General features: G+C 39.8%; 1 protein-coding gene across 1 annotated transcript in view; it reads left to right on the top strand.

Annotated features, from left to right (window-relative positions):
* The window catches only part of LOC138285878 (multidrug and toxin extrusion protein 1-like), a 679,999-nt gene that overhangs the window by 285,333 nt on the left and 376,447 nt on the right, over positions 1 to 18,219 (top strand). Inside the window, exons 3-4 of the mRNA XM_069226370.1 lie at positions 6,380 to 6,448; positions 15,804 to 15,952. Of these exons, the coding sequence (XP_069082471.1) occupies positions 6,380 to 6,448; positions 15,804 to 15,952 (218 nt within the window). The remainder of the gene's footprint in view (positions 1 to 6,379; positions 6,449 to 15,803; positions 15,953 to 18,219) is intronic.

Raw genomic sequence — 18,219 nt, 5'->3', positions numbered from 1 at the left:
AATGATATGACGGAAATGCAAGTACTGACCTCATTAGGTACAGACATATGGCAAAAAGGAAAAACTAATTTTAAACCGAAATCTAAGCTCTGCCCAGTACTGTCTCCAGGCAACAGAATTTGTGTTTCATGACCTTGTTATCAATGACTGAGAAAAAATACAGACTCATAACAAGGGGGGTAAGGAGAATTTAACTAAAAGTCAACGAGATGCATTAAAAGGTATGATGGAATATCAGTCAATAATAAACCGACAGACAAAGGAGGAAATATAGGGATTGGGAAGAGGAATGATTATATGGAGGAGGCATACGGTCAACTAAATATAAAGTCAAACTATTGCAAACTAATTAAGAATCCCATGATTGAGTTAGTGTTAGACCTGAATGAGAGACTGGACAAATGGTACTCAGAAGGATTAATAAGCTTGGATGAGAGAACTTTTATGACAAATGAAAATCCGATTATGCCAACCATATACTTCTTACCAAAGATTCACAAGACTTTAAACAAACCCCTGGGTAGACCTATCATCTCAAGCTGTGGCTTATTATATGAGGGTATGTTGAAATATGTGAATCATTTTCTGGCACCAATGGTTAAAGATTTGAACTCATATATACAAGACTCTGTGGACTTCCTTAAATTATTGGATGGAGTGGCGTGGCAACCAGATTATTTGTTAGTCACTATTGATGTTGTCTCGTTGTATACCTCAATCTTGCATGAATTGGGTATGAATGCAGTGAAATTCTTTTTGAGACAAAAAAGTATCCATTTTCTGAAATACTCAGATGTTATTGGAGATGACTGAGCTATGCTTGAGAAATAATATATTTATGTTCAATCATCAGGTATATAAACAGATTTGTGGGACAGCCATTGGAGTCTCCTTTTTTCCAAGCTATGCAAATCTCTTGATGGGTTGGTGGGAGAAGCGCATAGCTTGGGGGCAGGGGAATGAGAAGTACATGGAAAAAGTGGTGATGTGGCTACGGTACATAGATGACCTATTCCTGATTTGGAATGGGACGGAGGGACTATTTAAGGATTTTTTTATTGGTTTAAATACAAACAAAGTTGGGTTGCAATTTACATGTAATGCGTGTAAGGTTTCCATTGAGTTTTTGGATGTGTTGGTGTATATTGAAAAAAATGAACTACAGACCACACTTCATAGGAAACCTACTGCGACCAACAGTATCCTATATGGATCAAGTTTTCATCCCAAGTCACTAATAAAAAGTATCCCATATGGGGGAATTTGGCCATATTAAAACAAATTGCTCAAATGAACAAGACATGAATAAAAAATGTGGGGAAACCAAACAGATTCTTAAATAGAGGATATAAATTAACAATGGTGAATCAGGGAGAGGTACAGGCAAAGGCAAAAACACGAACACAGGTGTTGGTTAAAAATAAAAAAATGTCAGATAAGATGATGATGGAAAATGATAAGATAAGACTTATCCTGGATTATAGCAAAGAGAACCAACAAATATTGAATATCTTAAATAGACATTGGCACATGATTAAAAGAAACAATGACATTGGACAGAGAGTGGGTACCCGCTCTTTAGTCACATACAGAAAGGTACCAGCGCTAAAGGACATACTAGTGAGAAGTAATTTGGAGACCCCAATGATCTCTAATTGGTTAGTAGATGGGAACAAGGGTTTTTATTGTTGCAATAAGTGTAAAGCATGTAAAATTGGCTGCAATAAAAAGTCAATAACAGATTTTCGCTGTAAGGAGATTCCGATTAGAGATAGAATTGTATATGTCATAGAATGCCGGTGCGGTCTAAGATACGTTGGCAGTACTATCTGCTCCCTAAAGAAACGTATCCTGGAGCACATTAGGGCAGTACAGAATGTTGATAATAACTATGCTGTGACCAAACATCTGAAAAACCACCCAGATTCTGACTGGTTACATACGTTCTGGTTTTATCAAGATCTTCCTCTGACCACTATCTTGCTTATTTCCACAAGCTTAAAACATTCTACCATAATGCATCACAGTGACTTACAGACAGACAAAGAACTTTAAACATTACTAGACCGTCATTTAGTTTCCACCTCCATTTTTAAGCTATAACTTGGATATTGTACACAGGAAAAAAACAGTAATGTTCCAGGTTCTGAACATTGCTATGTGCAAAGGTTACAAGAATAACTAATTACATTCTTCTCCTGTGACAATTCAAAAACATTTTTTTATTAATTAATATTTGTACTTAGGATATTCTAGTCCATATGGACATTCTGTCTTATCACTCCTATTGTACAATATACAATAATAAAATGTCAAAATGCAGCATAATTCAATTAATGCATAATCAAAAGGGATTAGAGTCAGTGATGACAGACAATTTATTAACCGACTATTCTCTTCTGTAGTGCGGATGCAACAAAAGGCAATACAAAATATGATTTCCAATGGAACCACAGTTCCTCATCCAGGTTAAGACCCCGGGAGATTTAGTCTTAAGTGAGATAATTTGGCGTGATTCCAGCCTTCTCAGGATTCTTAGTCTGTCACTTTCTCTTGGTTTCCTCTCCACATAACCAGTGCCCACGTAAGTTAGTTGATTCACATCACTGCTATGTTTATTTGCAAAGTGTTTTGCTACTAGATAAACAAAGTCACAAGACGTAACTGCACTTTGATGTTATATAGTGCTTACAACATATCGTTTCTTACTTGGGCACTCCAGTAAGTACACTACAGTTTTTTTTACTACTGATGAATTTTTGTATTAAAATATTTCCTCTACTGTAGATCACTGGAATTTCCTTTCAAACTTTAGAGTTGTCACATGCTTTGGATTTTTTGCATGGACAAAATACTTTTAAAGTTGCTCTCTCTGGGTTTGACTGATGTGATAGGGAACTGTGCATAAACACTCTTTAAGTGATCTTGTTCTCCTATTTATTTATTTTGAGGGTACGAGGTGATAGTCCCTTTAAGAGTATTACTCATTCATTCCATTGTTTTTGTACAGATTTGGTAATCCTCTATGCATCTTGACTGTATTCCATGATTATTTTCAGTGGTTTTCTTTCCTCCGAGGGAGTAGGAAACTTTTTTGTTGTGTACTCCATACATCTTTTTTTGTCTTGCTTTAAACCTAACTTTTTGTTTTTTCTGATCTTGCTTTGTGAAATCACGTTCCAAGAACCCTTGATATCAAACTTTTTGTTCCTCCTCAACATCATTTTCCAAACTTCAATTTCTACTAATCTTTATACATTGCCCATATGGGTTGATTTTCGCTAATTTTCTAAGATGTGTGCTGCTGGCTCGTAACACACTATTTCCTGCTGTCTTTTTTTTGTGTCGCTGAGTTTACAGTTGTCCAACAATGACCTTAATCTCTAGGTCAAAAAAAGTTACGTTATTGTTGCAATCATCAATACATTGTGTGTCTTCTTCCTCTGTACCCGACCATAGTATAAATAAGTCATCTATATGTCGATGGCAGGTAACCACTTGGGTCATGATGTCCTAATATTCCTCACTTCCCAAAATTCTTTCTTCCCACCATCCTAGATGACGATTTATTTTACTATGGGCTAATTTGGTACCCATGGCAGCCCCACGGGTTTGTCTGAACATCTTGTTCTGTAAAATTAAAATACAAATTTTGAGGCACCATTCTACCATTGTGCTTTTGGTACTGAATGAGATGTCTGCTTAAATAGAATCTAGTAGCTCTCATTCCTTCTTCATGTCTTACAGATGTGTGTAAAGGTATTATATCCATAGTTATCATGCAGTAATCTTTCTGCCAGATTATATTGTTAATCTTTGTTGCAGATCTGTACTCTCCCTTAAATAAGGTAGAGGTTTTGAATATGGTGTTAGATATTGATTTGCAAATGCTGATATTTTTTTGAAAGAAACGTATTATTCAGGCTACTATAGGAGGCCCAGGCTTCTCCACATTTTCATGAAAAAGCATACTGTTGTAACCCCCTGTTCCTCACATCTCAGAAATTGATATTCATTGTCATCGATAAAGCCCTGGTCCTTCCAATCCAGGAGTTTTAGTTGGTATTTTGTAACTTGCATTTTGTAACTTGCTCGTTGGTATATCTCTTAAATCTTTATTTTCCCGTAGTGACATTACCTCCATTGATGTACATTTCCTTACTCATCAGTACTATGTTTCCTCCTTTATCTGATTGCTTAGTTATCATGATCTGCTTTCAAGCTCTTTATTGCCTTTTGTGTTACTTTTTTGGAGTTGGTTAGTGGGTTTTATTTTCTGCTCAAACTCTTTAGGTTATTGCTTCTATACACACACATGAATATATGTATGTTTATGTGTTTAACGTACCTTATAATACTTAACATGCGTGGTAAAAGCTGCCTGTCAAAGGCATATGTTAAGTTGACATACATCCCCCCTCACTGCAGACATAAAAAATGTTATACCGTTGCAGAGGAGTTCTGCGGGAATTGTGTGACACTACTTCGTGTTGCCTCTCCCTTCACACACCCCCTGTCATAGCAAGACTGTCATGATAATGGAACTCTTCTTGGACCAAGCATGAAGTGGGAGATTGTGGGAATATTGATGTGTTTTTGTCAGTTGTTTCAATATTTGTAATCTTGCTACTGTAGATTGTATTCAAAGTTCTTAGTACACTCTTATAGTGGGATCATGTACATAATCTGTGTATGTGGTAAAACTCCATCTGAGAAAATTGAAGAAAAGTGTGTTAAACTTTCTATCACAACGTGCACTAGACTGCTGCAACACTGTTTATTGTTACTACTTGGAAAAGCCAATAAAATGTGTTCTAAAAAAAGCAGTTCCTTTGTGGTGCTTCTTTATTTAGTTTATGCTGATCACCAGCCCCAGGCATCTGGTTAAGGCTCTGATAACAGGTGTATCAGACAGTGTGATACAAGACGTGGGCCCTGATTTATACTTGTTGGTGCAAAACTGCACTAACGCAGTTTTGCACCAAAAAGTTTAGCACCAGCTTGCACCATTTCTGAGCACCGCTGGGCACCATATTTATGGAATGGTGCAAGCAGGTGCAAAGGCTAAGCTTTAGCAGGGTGGGGCTGGCGGTATGGAAGAAGGGGGTTTTGCACCAAAAAATGACATTAGGCAGGTTAGAGTAAAAAAGAATGACTCTGTCTGGCCTAGTGTCATTTTCTGATGCAAAACCATCCATAACACATGAATCCTATCTTGGAAAAGACAGGAGTCATGCCCACCACCCCAAAGGCCAGCAGAGGGGACCAGGGCCCCCTGGGCATGGCCATTGTACCCAGTGCCAGGTAGGGGGGCCCCTTTCAGGGCCACCAATGGCACTTTAAAGAAACAAATACTTACCTGTACTTACCTATACTTCCCTGGGATGGGGTCCCTCATCCTCCGCTGTCCCTCTGGTATGGGTGGGGGTGTCTCTGGGGCTTGGGGAGGACACCTGTGGGCTTATTCAATGGTGTTCCACCATGGAAATAGGCCCACAGGTCCCCTAACGCCTGCCCTGACCCAGGCGTTAAATAATGGTGCAAAGCTTGCTTTACACCATTATTTGACCCCTCCTCCCCAGTGCGTGATTTTAGGGGGATAAATATGGCGCTAAGGCCGTAGAGTCCTTTTTTGAACAGGAACACCTATTTTACATCTTATTGACGCAAAGTAAGTTTCCACGGCCAAAAAATGACTTTAACTCCATAAATCTGGTGGTAGACGGGTCTAGCGCCAAAGTATAAATATGGAGTTCGTTTTGCACCAAACTTGCGTAAAAAAGAATTGACGCAAATTTGGCGCAAAACAAGTATAAATATGCCCCTTGGTATTATATCTGTGTACAAAATACTGCGACAGAGCTGTGATATATACATGCTGTGCGCCTTTGTTCTGACTTTTCCTCTGTCAATACCAGTGCTTAATTTGAGCCGGTGATTTCTGGTGTGGGGCACCGGCACTTATTTTTGAGAGCTGGCACTTAGCTTTCTGCATCAGGCATATACTGTGTGCAAGATACTTATGGGAAAGGCGGAAAAAGTGAAAAATAAAAAACCATCACAAAGGGAGAAAGCATAAAGCTGCAAGAGTAAGCTGAAGGACAGGGAGTGGCTGTAAATGGATTAAAGAGGCCCGAGATGTCTTTAAGATTACGCTGCCTCAGTATTCCGTCCTGGCACATTTAACCTCAGAGGCAGCTTTGGGCACCTGGACGTTTTTATGCAGAAATTAAACACTGGTCAATACACTGTTAAATTCATAAAGACCCTTTTGGAAAAATGTTTGTCTCAACATCCACGTTCCTGATGCACTTAAAAATAAGGGTTATGTTATGATGCTTTGCTTTTTTTTTGCTAATATTTGGATTTTTTTTTACAGGTAATAAACATCACAGGCATTTCCGTGGGAACTGGCCTTGCATCGGCATGTGATACCCTTATATCGCAGGTAAATGTCATTCTGTGTTCATGCGGCGTACTTTTATTTCCTAAATTGTTTGTAGTCCTGGGGAAATAAAAAAAACCTCAGCACAACTTAGCTAGTGCAACTTAGCTTAGCACAACTTAACTTAGCTTAGTACAACTTATCTTAGTACATTTAGGGAACAACCGGCTGCTTCCAGTGAGATAGCAGTTTAATATTGCATGTGGGAACGCTTTAGGACTGTGTTTTAGATTTAGTTTTCTGGATTCATGTGGACAATGGCTCACCATCTACCTTTTTACGACCAACTACCAAATGATTTTAGGCAAAGCACACACATCAGGTTCAGGGTGACATGTTTACGCAGTTCATCGTTTTATTATTTGTAAGGGGTTACTGTTTGAAGTGTAATACCAGTTATATAGCGATCTGTCTTAATTAACATCCCCTGTATTCTTTGTTGCTGATCGTCTTTTGCTGATCACAAGTTGCCTGTCGCAAGGTTTAAGACTAATAACAAGTTATTTTCAGGCCTTTGGAAGGGAGCTTACAACACTATCATTTTCATAGTACTAGAGTGGTTGTATGTCAAAATATTGAGTAATTTGTTATCGACCTGCAATATTAAGGTATCCAGAGTATTGAATATTAGGATATCATTAAGGTAAGTATGTATAGGGAAGTGTGGATTTACTATTCATAACTCTATGTCTCCTTGCCTTCACACTATGTATTATCAAGACAAGTAGATGTGTAGATGTGAAGTCAAGAACGGCATATATCGATATAGGTATATATTGGCAAGATAAACAGATGTAGAGTTAAAAACAATACACCTGACTTTCCTACAGCTACTTACCGTGACGATACGGTGGTAGTTAATATTCTGGCTATATTATTGCAGTATGGTGAAAAATGTGAGATAGTGATAGAAAACTATTACAGTTACAGGCTCGGGTACTTCACCCACTGCAGTGAGGTGTGTCCATATCACACTGCCATGTCCACCAAAGTTAGTATGCAAAGCACATGTGGAACAAATTAGATTTCAGAACTAGCATTAGTGCAAAGGATAGAACATTCAAGAATTAAGGGGCATTTTCTTATTTGGCCTTGCTGAGATTTTTTTATAGAGTATATCACAATGGAATTGTGGTAGGTAGAGCACTAGACCTCTAAACTGACCAACCTTCCCCTAAACACATAGTTGAAGAAATTGTATTTTGTAGCTACCCAGTAGCGTGCAAGCTCACATTTAGCTGAGATCGACTGATCACTAATTGGCTCACACTGAAACCTTGGAGCAAACTAAGTTCATCGTGCCTATTTGGGTGCACCAGTTTGGCTGTTGTTCCGTTCCTGGTATGGAGAAGTCCTGGTTTTCCTCTACTTTTCGTATTATATAGCAGAACATTCTAGAGCTCCTACTATATGTAGCACATTTACTTCTTGGCTTGTCTCATTGCATCTGACACATTACATTTCAATGTTAGGCAGTGACTCTACTCATTATTTTGCTAAGCCGCCTGACATCACTTAAAACATTATTTGATGTAACCGTTCATTGCAACAGCAATGAAATTCTCACATGAAGACTCTGCTCCACTAGTCATTACTAGGTGTTCCTTTCAAGTAAAATGTAAAAGCATTGAAATTGTTTCATGGAGCTACAGTTACACAAGTCGTAAAGAAAGGGGTTGGCAAGCTTTCCAATTATTTTAGAAATCAGGTTGTCATAGATTTCTACTTCCATTTTAAAAGTTCTTTCTTGTCACCTTCACTTGCCATGATCGATGCCTCCCCAATGCCATCTTTATTTGTAACTGCCAAGAACATGTCTATCCCATTCTCTTTTATAACTCTGGCCTAGAAACAGCTTTAGTAAATTCACCTGCCTCAGTCAATCATGAAGATTCATAAATAATCCCTCCTAGCGCGGCTTTGGGTCTGTCCTCTTCATCCAATGGTCCCATTAACAATCACTCACAATTTGCGTATGCCAGCCACTGCATACAGCATTGCACGACGAGTAAGCTCATTCCAGGCATTGGCTCTCTTTTGCCTCTCAAAATGTTGTGCATAATAAGAATTGCACTTCAGTGTCGGGGCTAATGGGCCAATACTCTACTCTACTGATGGTTTTTTGGTTTCTCTTCTTTATCCATTGTATTGTTTTAGTCATCCTTATGTGTGTAAAGTACGATTTCTGGTTACAGTGATTCAACACCAATAGTAGCTTTTGTTTGCAACAATAATAACCATATTTTCCTGTGATCTGCTTTAAAACTAAAAAGGCTTTCCGTGCATGTTCTAAATGCACCTGCTTGCTAGGACACATCTGTAATGCTCTGTTACAAATATATGCAATCATAATTTTTTTTTACATTTTTGCAAGCACATGCCCTCACGTCTAGGAAGTAGTATGTTTTCGTCTTTTTTTCTTCTTTTTATTTTTGTGGCATATACTTGCAGTAAAACCTAAAATATTAACCATTGTACCAGCTTAAGGGCATCCCTACTAGGTTTGCCAGTGGTCATTTTTAGTAATTTCAATTTGCTGACTGATTGGTTGATCCTGAAGGCATTTTCTCTAAACCCAACAAATCCCCCTCCTTGAAGGCAACACACATTCCTCTTGTAGGTAACTTTGGAATATTCCAGGTAGAATTATTTTTTTCTCTGTTATCTTATATTTTGCCATCAATAACACTGATCTTTGGTTAAGGTGAGATCTCCAATCTTTAGCTCCCTGAATAATACATGAGGGTTGAATCTGCTGAGGTTGGAACAAGTCATGTGCCTAAATGATAAAATAGGCATATGGAACTTTACATGCGCTGGTTTGACAGGCATGCTTCACTTGCTCGTGCATACTATTTCAGCATTGGTTTTCATTTTTAGGTCTTAGCTACAAACAGCTTTAGCTGGTTGTTAGCTAGACCAATTGTTCTCAATTTACATATAGTGGGCTTTTGATCAGCCCCTTTCTCAATATTGAAGGGCTTTGTTGTCTATCTCAGTTCCCTGCTCCTGATTCAATGGCTTTCCTACGTATTCATGTGTATTTCCTGCTCAGGAGCATTTTAGTCTCAATGTTCTGACTGGTTGACTTGTATCTTTCCATTGCTGACCTTGCTTACATTCAGTGAAGTATGTTTTTTCTGTAAGCTGTCCATGGAAGATATTTTTATGCACTACCCCTTGTGCGGCTTCCAATGTCAAAACCCTTCACCTTTCTATGTTGCTTCCATCTAGTCATCCTCATCATCTTGTTTTTCTTTTAGGTCTGGCCAAAGGCAGCTTTAGCTCTCTTGCCAGTCTCTTGTTTTCCACACACTATCATTAAAAATACATACATATGTATGGGCTCCCAACAAACTCAAAAAGTATATTCTCCCTACTAAAGCAGGGAGTATAGATGAACAGACCTGCCTTCTCCAGCTATCGGATGCTTTCACTTTGAGTGACTGCAGTTGCCCTTGCACATGTGCACATGCACCTTGCAAATAGTTCTCCAAGAATAGAACTCATTAGTCACGTGCACTTCCCAATGACTAGTAGTTCCTGTGTATAGTAGGGCTTCATCACCTATTTTAATAACTATCAAGACATTTATTATAAATTACCATGTTGATTCCTTATTATAAAACAGCTTTAGCATAATTCTTTATCCTACAGAAAATGAGCAATTGGCATATACCTGCAGATTTTCAGGTTGAAGAACACCTCCCTCAGGATTATGATTGTCATTTCAACCACTTGCATCTGACTTAAAATACTTCTCATATGTTCACTTTCCCTAAACAAAAATAGGTAGCTAACATGACTTGTCTCAAAACACTTGTACTTACATGTGCATAAAGGTTGCCTATGTATAGTAGGATGTAATCACTCACTTTGATAGAAATGTATTGAAATCTGTAATTTTGACTCATTATTATGAACTAGCTTTGGCAAATTGTTAAACCTAGGGAAACAAGCACAAATTATTAAAACAGTAAAAGTGTGTATGCAAATTTATATATTAAAGTCACACACCCTCAGCTTGATTCAAGTCATTTAAAGCATTTGCATGTGACTTGAGAGGGACCTCTAGTAACCACTTGTGGCACTGCACTTTCATTGAAGAATATCAGTGCTTTTGCATATGACTGGAGAGGGACACCTAGTAACAACTACTTACACTGCAGCTTCATAAAAGAAGTTCAGTGCTTTTGCATGTGACTTGAGAGGGACACCTAGTAACATCTTGTGGAACTGCAGCTTCATGAAATAGTATCAACATTTTGTATTTGACTTGAGAGGGACACCTAGTAACCACTAGTAGAACTGCATCTTCATGTAAGAATTCCAGTGATTTTGCATATTACTCCAGCAGGACCTCTAGTAATGACTTGTGGGCCTCACTTTCTTGAAGCAATATCAATGCTTTTGCATTTGACTTGAGAGGGACACCTAGTAACGAATAGTGAAACTGCAGCTTTATGTAAGAATTTCAGTGCTTTTGCTTGTGACTTGAGAGGGACCTCTAGCAGGGGGGTGGAATTCTATAAAATATCTACTTGTCCATGGGACAGGTTGCTTCAGAAACCTACTTGCACTGTAAAAAAAACTTCAACTTGTCCCTTTGGTGCCACTTAGTGCAGCAACAAATTAGGGCAGCAATTTCATTATATAAGAGCTATGCTACGGTTAATAATATAGTAGGGTTTGAATACTAGCAATTCCCTTATTTTGCCACCTTTTTGCAGATGTAAATACTGGGCCTGGAAGTAGGGGTAGCTAATAGTTCCAGGGTTGGAATGCCCTTTTGAGTCTGTGCAAACTTACTAACTTGCATTTTTTAGAGGTTTTCATCAGCTCTTCTCTGTTTTTTCCCATATATTGAAAAAGGTAGACAATACACTCCAGACAAGGGCAGAAGCAAAATTTCTTCCAGGGTTGGGAAAACAGATGGTGGGAGTGAAAATGAACTTGTAAAAGCTCAACAGATTTTTGCATGAGTAAATCCACACATGCATATTTACTAAAGTGCAGTTCACAAATATTTTCCAGGAGTACCATTTCCTGGCTTACTTCTGTAAATTCTTGTGGATTAATGAAAGCCGTAAGTCTGCACTAATGCAAGGTCATATACCATGGGCACACCTTTTGACTTTCTTTAAGATTTGGGTGCCTAATTAGGTCTTGCATTAACCAAGACTTTGTTTTTGTTAAAATTCTGTCTCTTTGTCTATCTATCTATAGTATTGCTTCAGTACCTGAAGACTTCCTATAATAAACGCCATCCAAGATGGATCAGCAGTTAAATTGTGTGTTGCTGACTTTTACCACCTGATTTTAGTGTGCAGAGGACCACAAAGGCTGTTAAAGAACTTGGTATCTTATCTCCACGTTTTCCGATCCTGTTTTCTCTAGTTTTTAAGATCTAAATCAGAGAACCTAAAAATAGTTGAGGTGAACTGCCAAAGGAATTCCAAAAAGCCACTATATGTGTAATTCAAGTTACTGAAGCATGGATATATTTTTATGGCAACTGTTACTTCAGAAATCTGAAGGAGCCTTGCTGTGAAGTTCATAACAAGGCTCTTTTATGCTTTAAGCAAGATCTGAAAAGCTTTAATTTTGGATGTCTGTTGCTTGCTCTAACATGATGTACAGCAATGAGTACACACGTGGTGTGTTTTATAACACTGTGTGGAGTGCACTAACTATGCTGCATAATTCACTGTGCAGCGCTGAATATATGTATTTCACTACTGTAATTTTCAGGCATTAGTAGAAATGTTTAGCTTCTTTCTGTACTGTACAACACAGCTATAGGCTGTGATCTAAATTGTGCTTCGTGCTACAGCCTAATATTTCTCGGGATCTGGGGATCACCAGTGACCTGGGGAAATGACTGTAACAAAAAACACACTGGTCCCTAGTAACAATACATAGATGCAAAGAACCAAATGGCGAATACAATTTATTAAAAGAAGTTAATGAAAAATAATTTCAATACACATAGCAGTGCAGAGAATATTTGTGCATAATAAATGTGCTATGTGCTCTCTTTAGAGGTGATTTGCGTCTAAGTACTGTTACTAGGGACCAGTGTTTTTTTTTGTTATAGTCCTACTGCTTAGCACTATAGGTCACCAAGTATACTTGCAGTATGCTGTAGTACAGGTACTACAGTTAGTACAGTAACTATCTTTGCCGTATTCTATTTCAGAGTGATCAGAGGCCGCCAACTACTTTTATGCTGGTCTCTTCGTTTTTTAATGAGCGTTAGGAACTGTCTGCATTCCTGCCATATGTGCATTGGCAGCCATCTTAGAATTATTTAACTGAAAACCCATTGCAAAATTGACAACCATCCATAAGCATGTATCTTCACACATGTGCATGCATGCTGCTGTCAAAAGGCATTGGCACAGCCAGCAGCTTGGACTGTTAGAGCTGCGATCTGTTGGCTTTACCAATGCTTTTTATGTCTGGCTGTGATAACACAGCTCTCTGTGTCTACTCTTATCAGTTCTCTAAACTATACATAGAGGTTGCTTCTACTCCACCCAAAGGAATATAACTATTTGATTTCATGCTACTTCCTATTTGTTGAACCATTTTGTCTGGATTGGAGTGCTTGCACTGTAAGACACAAGACAGTATTGTACATCTGTAAAGTACACTGAATCATGGCATATTACATTATTTACCTCATAAGTGCATTGCATACAAAAATCAATATTTTTTGTTTATTTGTTTCAGAGCAGCAGGCTTTATTAAATGGTTTAGTTGCCACCCTCGCCCCCCCACCAGCAGCGACAGCTGCAAACCTTTTACCAAAACAAGATAACAAACTATGTTTATTATCGTTTTTTGGTAAAAGAGGCAGTGCCACAGGCTGTGATGTGCACTGAGAGGGAGTGCACAGCACTCCCATTCACAGCACATGTATGTTTGGCTGGCCGCCTTGGGCCGGCCAAACACACATGCGCAGTGGGCTCTCTCCAGCCCAACACTGTGTTGCCGGGCTGGAGAAAGCGTGCACAGGCTTCCAGTCTGCCTGGGAGCATCTTGACTGGGCGCTCCCAGCCAGCGTCAGGATGGCCGCAGGGCAGGCTGGGAGCCTGTGCTTGCTGAGAAGTGGATGGAGCAGTGCGGCAGCAGCGAGCAATCTAAGTGTTTATTTCTTTAATTTAATTTTTATTCCCCCTCCCCCACACTTTCAGCGAGCCATGACTGCAAATACCTCAGATGCTACTTTACTAGTGGTGTAAGGCAGTGGTGCAGGAATTCCCTTCCCCCGCATCTCCAGCAGTTGTTGTGAACTTTCCTATTTGCACCACACCCAGATAGGTTTCCTTATCCCCAAGAGGATATTCTGTGTCAAGTTACGCTGATCTAGATTGCATGTTATGAGTCAAACAACCTTAACGGAGAAACTGTTACCTGCAGGGGTTACATATATATGCATGAACCTTTGTCTCATTCCCTGGAAACAGTAGACGCAGCTGTTGGTATTTTGTATGCTCATCCAGATTCAGCATGTTTTGAGTCAGACATCCCTCTGAGAGAAGCTGGTATCTGCAGGGGTTACATATAAATGCACAAACATTCACCTTATTCCCTGAAGAAAGTAGACACCCACAGCTGTTGGTCTTTTATAATTAAAGGGTATGTACAACTAGCACATAAATCTTAAGTATTAGAATGATGGAAAGTGTCATGGCAATCTCAGCAATCATTATGGAGAGTAAAATGAACATTAGAGAAATCCAAACATTTTACATCACACATCCCTGCAACCTGGAACCAGAAAGTCTAATCACTACCTAATACTTCCTCCTTCTTTTTCTTCTCCTCCTCCATCCTCTCCTCCTCCTCCTTCTTCTTCTCCACATTATCGTCCTCCTCCTCCTCCTTCTTTATTAATTTGACATATTGATTAGTATCCTCCCTAACTAGGTAATGCCAAGCAAGGTACTTAACACCACCACATTCTTTACGAAAGCTTCCGGTCCTGCAATCGGATAATGGTGTCATGGCATCTCCCCTAAATAAATTAATCCTCCTATAACTGCTCCTTTCAAAATCTCAGCTCCAGTTATAACCCCCTTCTCCCCCCAGTGATCCGCTATGGAAAGGGTAGTAGGAGTAGTTGTGCTGTACTTTCATATCCACACTGTGTATAACAATGCCTCAGTCAGATGCATTTGTGAAGCAATCAAATGTTTCCAACTCTGCTTCCTTCCAGGATTGTACTATAAAAGGTTGGATGGCCTTTCAGTGTTACTCACTACGCATCGCTCTCTGAACAACAGAATGGACGATTCCACTCTGCTGTTTCTGTTTATTTTGTTATTAAGGCTTGTTAGCAATACTTAAGCCAACTTGCTGCTAAAATGAAATGGCAACATTGCACACTTTTTTAGCTATCATCATCATTCAAAACATTAGTTCTCTAGGCCCTTATTTGTGCATATAGATACTCTATGAAGCTAGTGTGTTTCATGTCTTTCATACAATTAAACCTTGTTTGTATGTAACAAGTATTCATAGGAAAGTCTTGCAGCATATCTCACTCATAAAAACACTGCTATGAGAATACCATGACAAAGGGGCCTGGTCCATTAGCTGACATGTTCAGTGAGAGAATCGGAAAAAGAGAATTAATCTAAATGGGGAAAAACACAGAGAATAATACAAATAAAAATCAAGCATGAGAAGGAATGGTAAGGATTAAAAAATAAGGATGAGAGAAAGTTAGGGGCGATCAAAAGGGGGGAAAAAAGAATGGGATTAGGAAGGAACAGTGACAGAAACGAAGGCGTCATAAAAGGAAAAAGGAAAAAAAAGGTAAAATGTAGGATGTAATAGTGAAAGGGTGAATGGGTGGAAGGTTAGACAGATGGAGAAGTGTGAAAGGATGAATAGATGAATAAACATTGATGGATAAGTGAGTGAAAAGATGATCCATATATGAGAGGCAAAAGGATGCATGAATAAAATTATATATTCGTTGGTGGAAGGACAGATAGTTAGAAGGAAGCACAAAAGTATGGCTGGACACGCTGAGAATACAGGGGTGTAAGAAACTCTTCTAAGGAGGGCCAGGATTGCTCGCTTTGTGTGCTCAGAGTTACTACAGGTATGTCTCAAGTGGGTGGTATTTAATTTTCTGGCTACTTTTGTTGTAAAGTGTTGGTTTTTTCAGAGGTCAGGTTTTCAAGTAGAAGCCCTGTCTTAAAGTGCATCAGAGCCATCAAAGGCTTTGAATTCTTTGAATTTGTGAGGCAGGGTAGCAATGTTTTACTGCACCAACAAGCTGAGATGGGGAAGCCAAAAAGTCTGGTTTCTTTGCTCTAATGTATGATATTCTTGCTTTTAGACCTATGGAGGGAAGAACCTCAAACAGGTTGGCATTATTCTCCAGCGAGGGATCCTCATTCTACTGCTGTTTTGCTTCCCTTGTTGGGCTCTCCTGATCAACACGGAACAGATCCTGCTACTCTTCAGACAGGACCCCGAGGTGTCCAGGTGAGGCTTGTCTCCAGTCTGTGCAACTCTACATTGCAATATAGTATAGAAAAGATCAACGTGAACAGATCCTGTTGTGCTTCAGACAGGACCGAGAGGTGTCCAGCTGAGGCCTGTCTCCAATCTGTGCAACTCTGCATTGTAGCAATATATATAGAAGAAAAACTTAGTCTTTGCATTCCAGCTTCAACCTGTCTTTGAATAGAGGTGCTTTTGTTTCTCGAAAGCGATCATTTGTTGTAAATGCTTCTTGACCAGAGGCACTCACCATAGTATTTTCGAAGGATGCAGCTTCATTGTGAATAAAGCATGCAGAAACTGTGGAAAAAAAGATTAAACCGTTCAACAAGAATTTGGCTGAGTTTTGAATTTAATGTGTGTCTAGGGGCTGTTAAGCTCCTAGTGTGCACTACGTATGTGTTGGTACTGATTAATCAAGTCACTTAGTTACCTATGTGTTAGAAATGGAATCTCTAATAGGCAGTGGTTTGCACCCTGTCCATGTAAGAACCCTCACTCTAGTCAGTGTAAGGGAGCCACACAGCTAAGATAACCCCTACCTACTCACTCCGTTGGTAGCGTGGCACCAGCAGTCAGGCTTATCTCAGAGGCAATGTGTAAAGTATTTGTACACACACACACACACACATACACATGCAGTAACACAGTGAAAACACCACAAAAGTACTCCACATCAGTTCCGAAAAATACCCAGTATGTATCTGAGTAAAACAAGACCAGAACGATAAAATCCAACTTACACAAGTGAAGATAGGAATTTTCAAAGAATAAATCTTAGTATAGAACTTAGAAACACAATATCTCCAACTGCTTGTGGGGGGGGGATGCGATTCCAGTGGCCAAGGCGTCGGTTCCTTACAACAAGGCGGGGTCAATGAATCCAGCAGGTCAAGATGCAAGATGTCAACTTTGCTGGTCATGATCACACCACGTAGCCACAGGTCCAGCAGCAGAGTCAGAGCCAGATGTCATGGACTCATGCTCGTGCTGTGGCAGAACTTTGGTGGAACTGCGGTGACGACGGGCCTGCGTTGCATGTCACGGTCCTTGCACTCAGCGGGGACCACGGATCCGGTACAGGCGGCGGCATAAAGTCAAAGCGGTGCAAGTTCCGAAGATGCTCTGGATGCAATCTTTTTGGTTTCTTCTTGATTGCACCAGAGCACACTTCCAAGGGCCCAGGAACTGGATGTGGTACTACTTGGCAAGTCAGGACTCTCAGCAGAGAGCTCAGGCACTGGTAGGTGAAGTCTTTGATGCCCTGAGACTTCTTAACAGGAGCCAAGCTCAATTCAAGCCCTTGGAGAACCTTGGAAAGCAGGATATAGAAAGCAAAGTCCAGACATTTCACTTCCAGGACAGAAGCAGCAAGTAACAGGCCAGCACAGCAAAACAACAGGTAGAGTGGCAGTCCCTCCTGCAGCATCCAGTTCTTCCTGGCAGACTGTCCTCTGTCCAGAAGTGTTCTAACTTTGTGGGGTTGGAGGTCCAGTACTTATATCCATTTATGTCTTTGAAGTAGGCAAACTTCAAACAGAAGTCTTTGCAGTGCACATGAACCTGCCTTTCTCTGCCCTGGCCCCAGACACACTCCAGGGGGTTGGAGGACGGACACAACCCTATTCAGGTATAAGTGTCAGTTCCTTCCACCACTCTAGCTCAGAAAGACCCAGCACAATATGCAGGGCACACCTCAGCTCCCTCTATATGACTGTCTAGTGAGTGCACAAACATCCCAACTACCATCCTGACCCAGACGTGCATTCAGCAGACAGGCAGAGACACAGAATGGTTAAGCAAGAAAATGCCCACTTTCTAAAAGTGGTATTTTCAAACTTACAGTTCAAAAACCAACTTCACCAAAAGATATATTTTTAAATTGTGACTTCAGGGACCCCAAACTCCATATCCCTATCTATCTGCTTCCAGTGAGAAATTACTCTTAAAAGATATTTCACAGTAATTGCCATGTTACCCTATGGGAGAGATAGTCCTTGCAATAGTGAAAAAAAGTTTTTTAGCAGTATTTCACTATCAAGACATATTAAACACACCAGAACATGTCCTACATTTTCAATACACTGCACCCCACCCCTGAGGCTGCCTTGGGCCTACTTTAGCAGTGACTTACCTACAGTAAAAAGAAAGGTTTGGACCTTGCAAGTGGGTGCACTTGCAAGGTCGACATGGCAGTTTAAAACTGAACTGTAGGCACTGCAATGGCAGGTCTGACACTTGTTTGCAGG

Source organism: Pleurodeles waltl, chromosome 3_1 (assembly GCF_031143425.1).
Source record: "Pleurodeles waltl isolate 20211129_DDA chromosome 3_1, aPleWal1.hap1.20221129, whole genome shotgun sequence".
Classification (NCBI taxonomy): domain Eukaryota; kingdom Metazoa; phylum Chordata; class Amphibia; order Caudata; family Salamandridae; genus Pleurodeles; species Pleurodeles waltl.
Note: the sequence above shows the minus strand (reverse complement) of the source record. Positions and strands in the feature narration are given on the sequence as shown.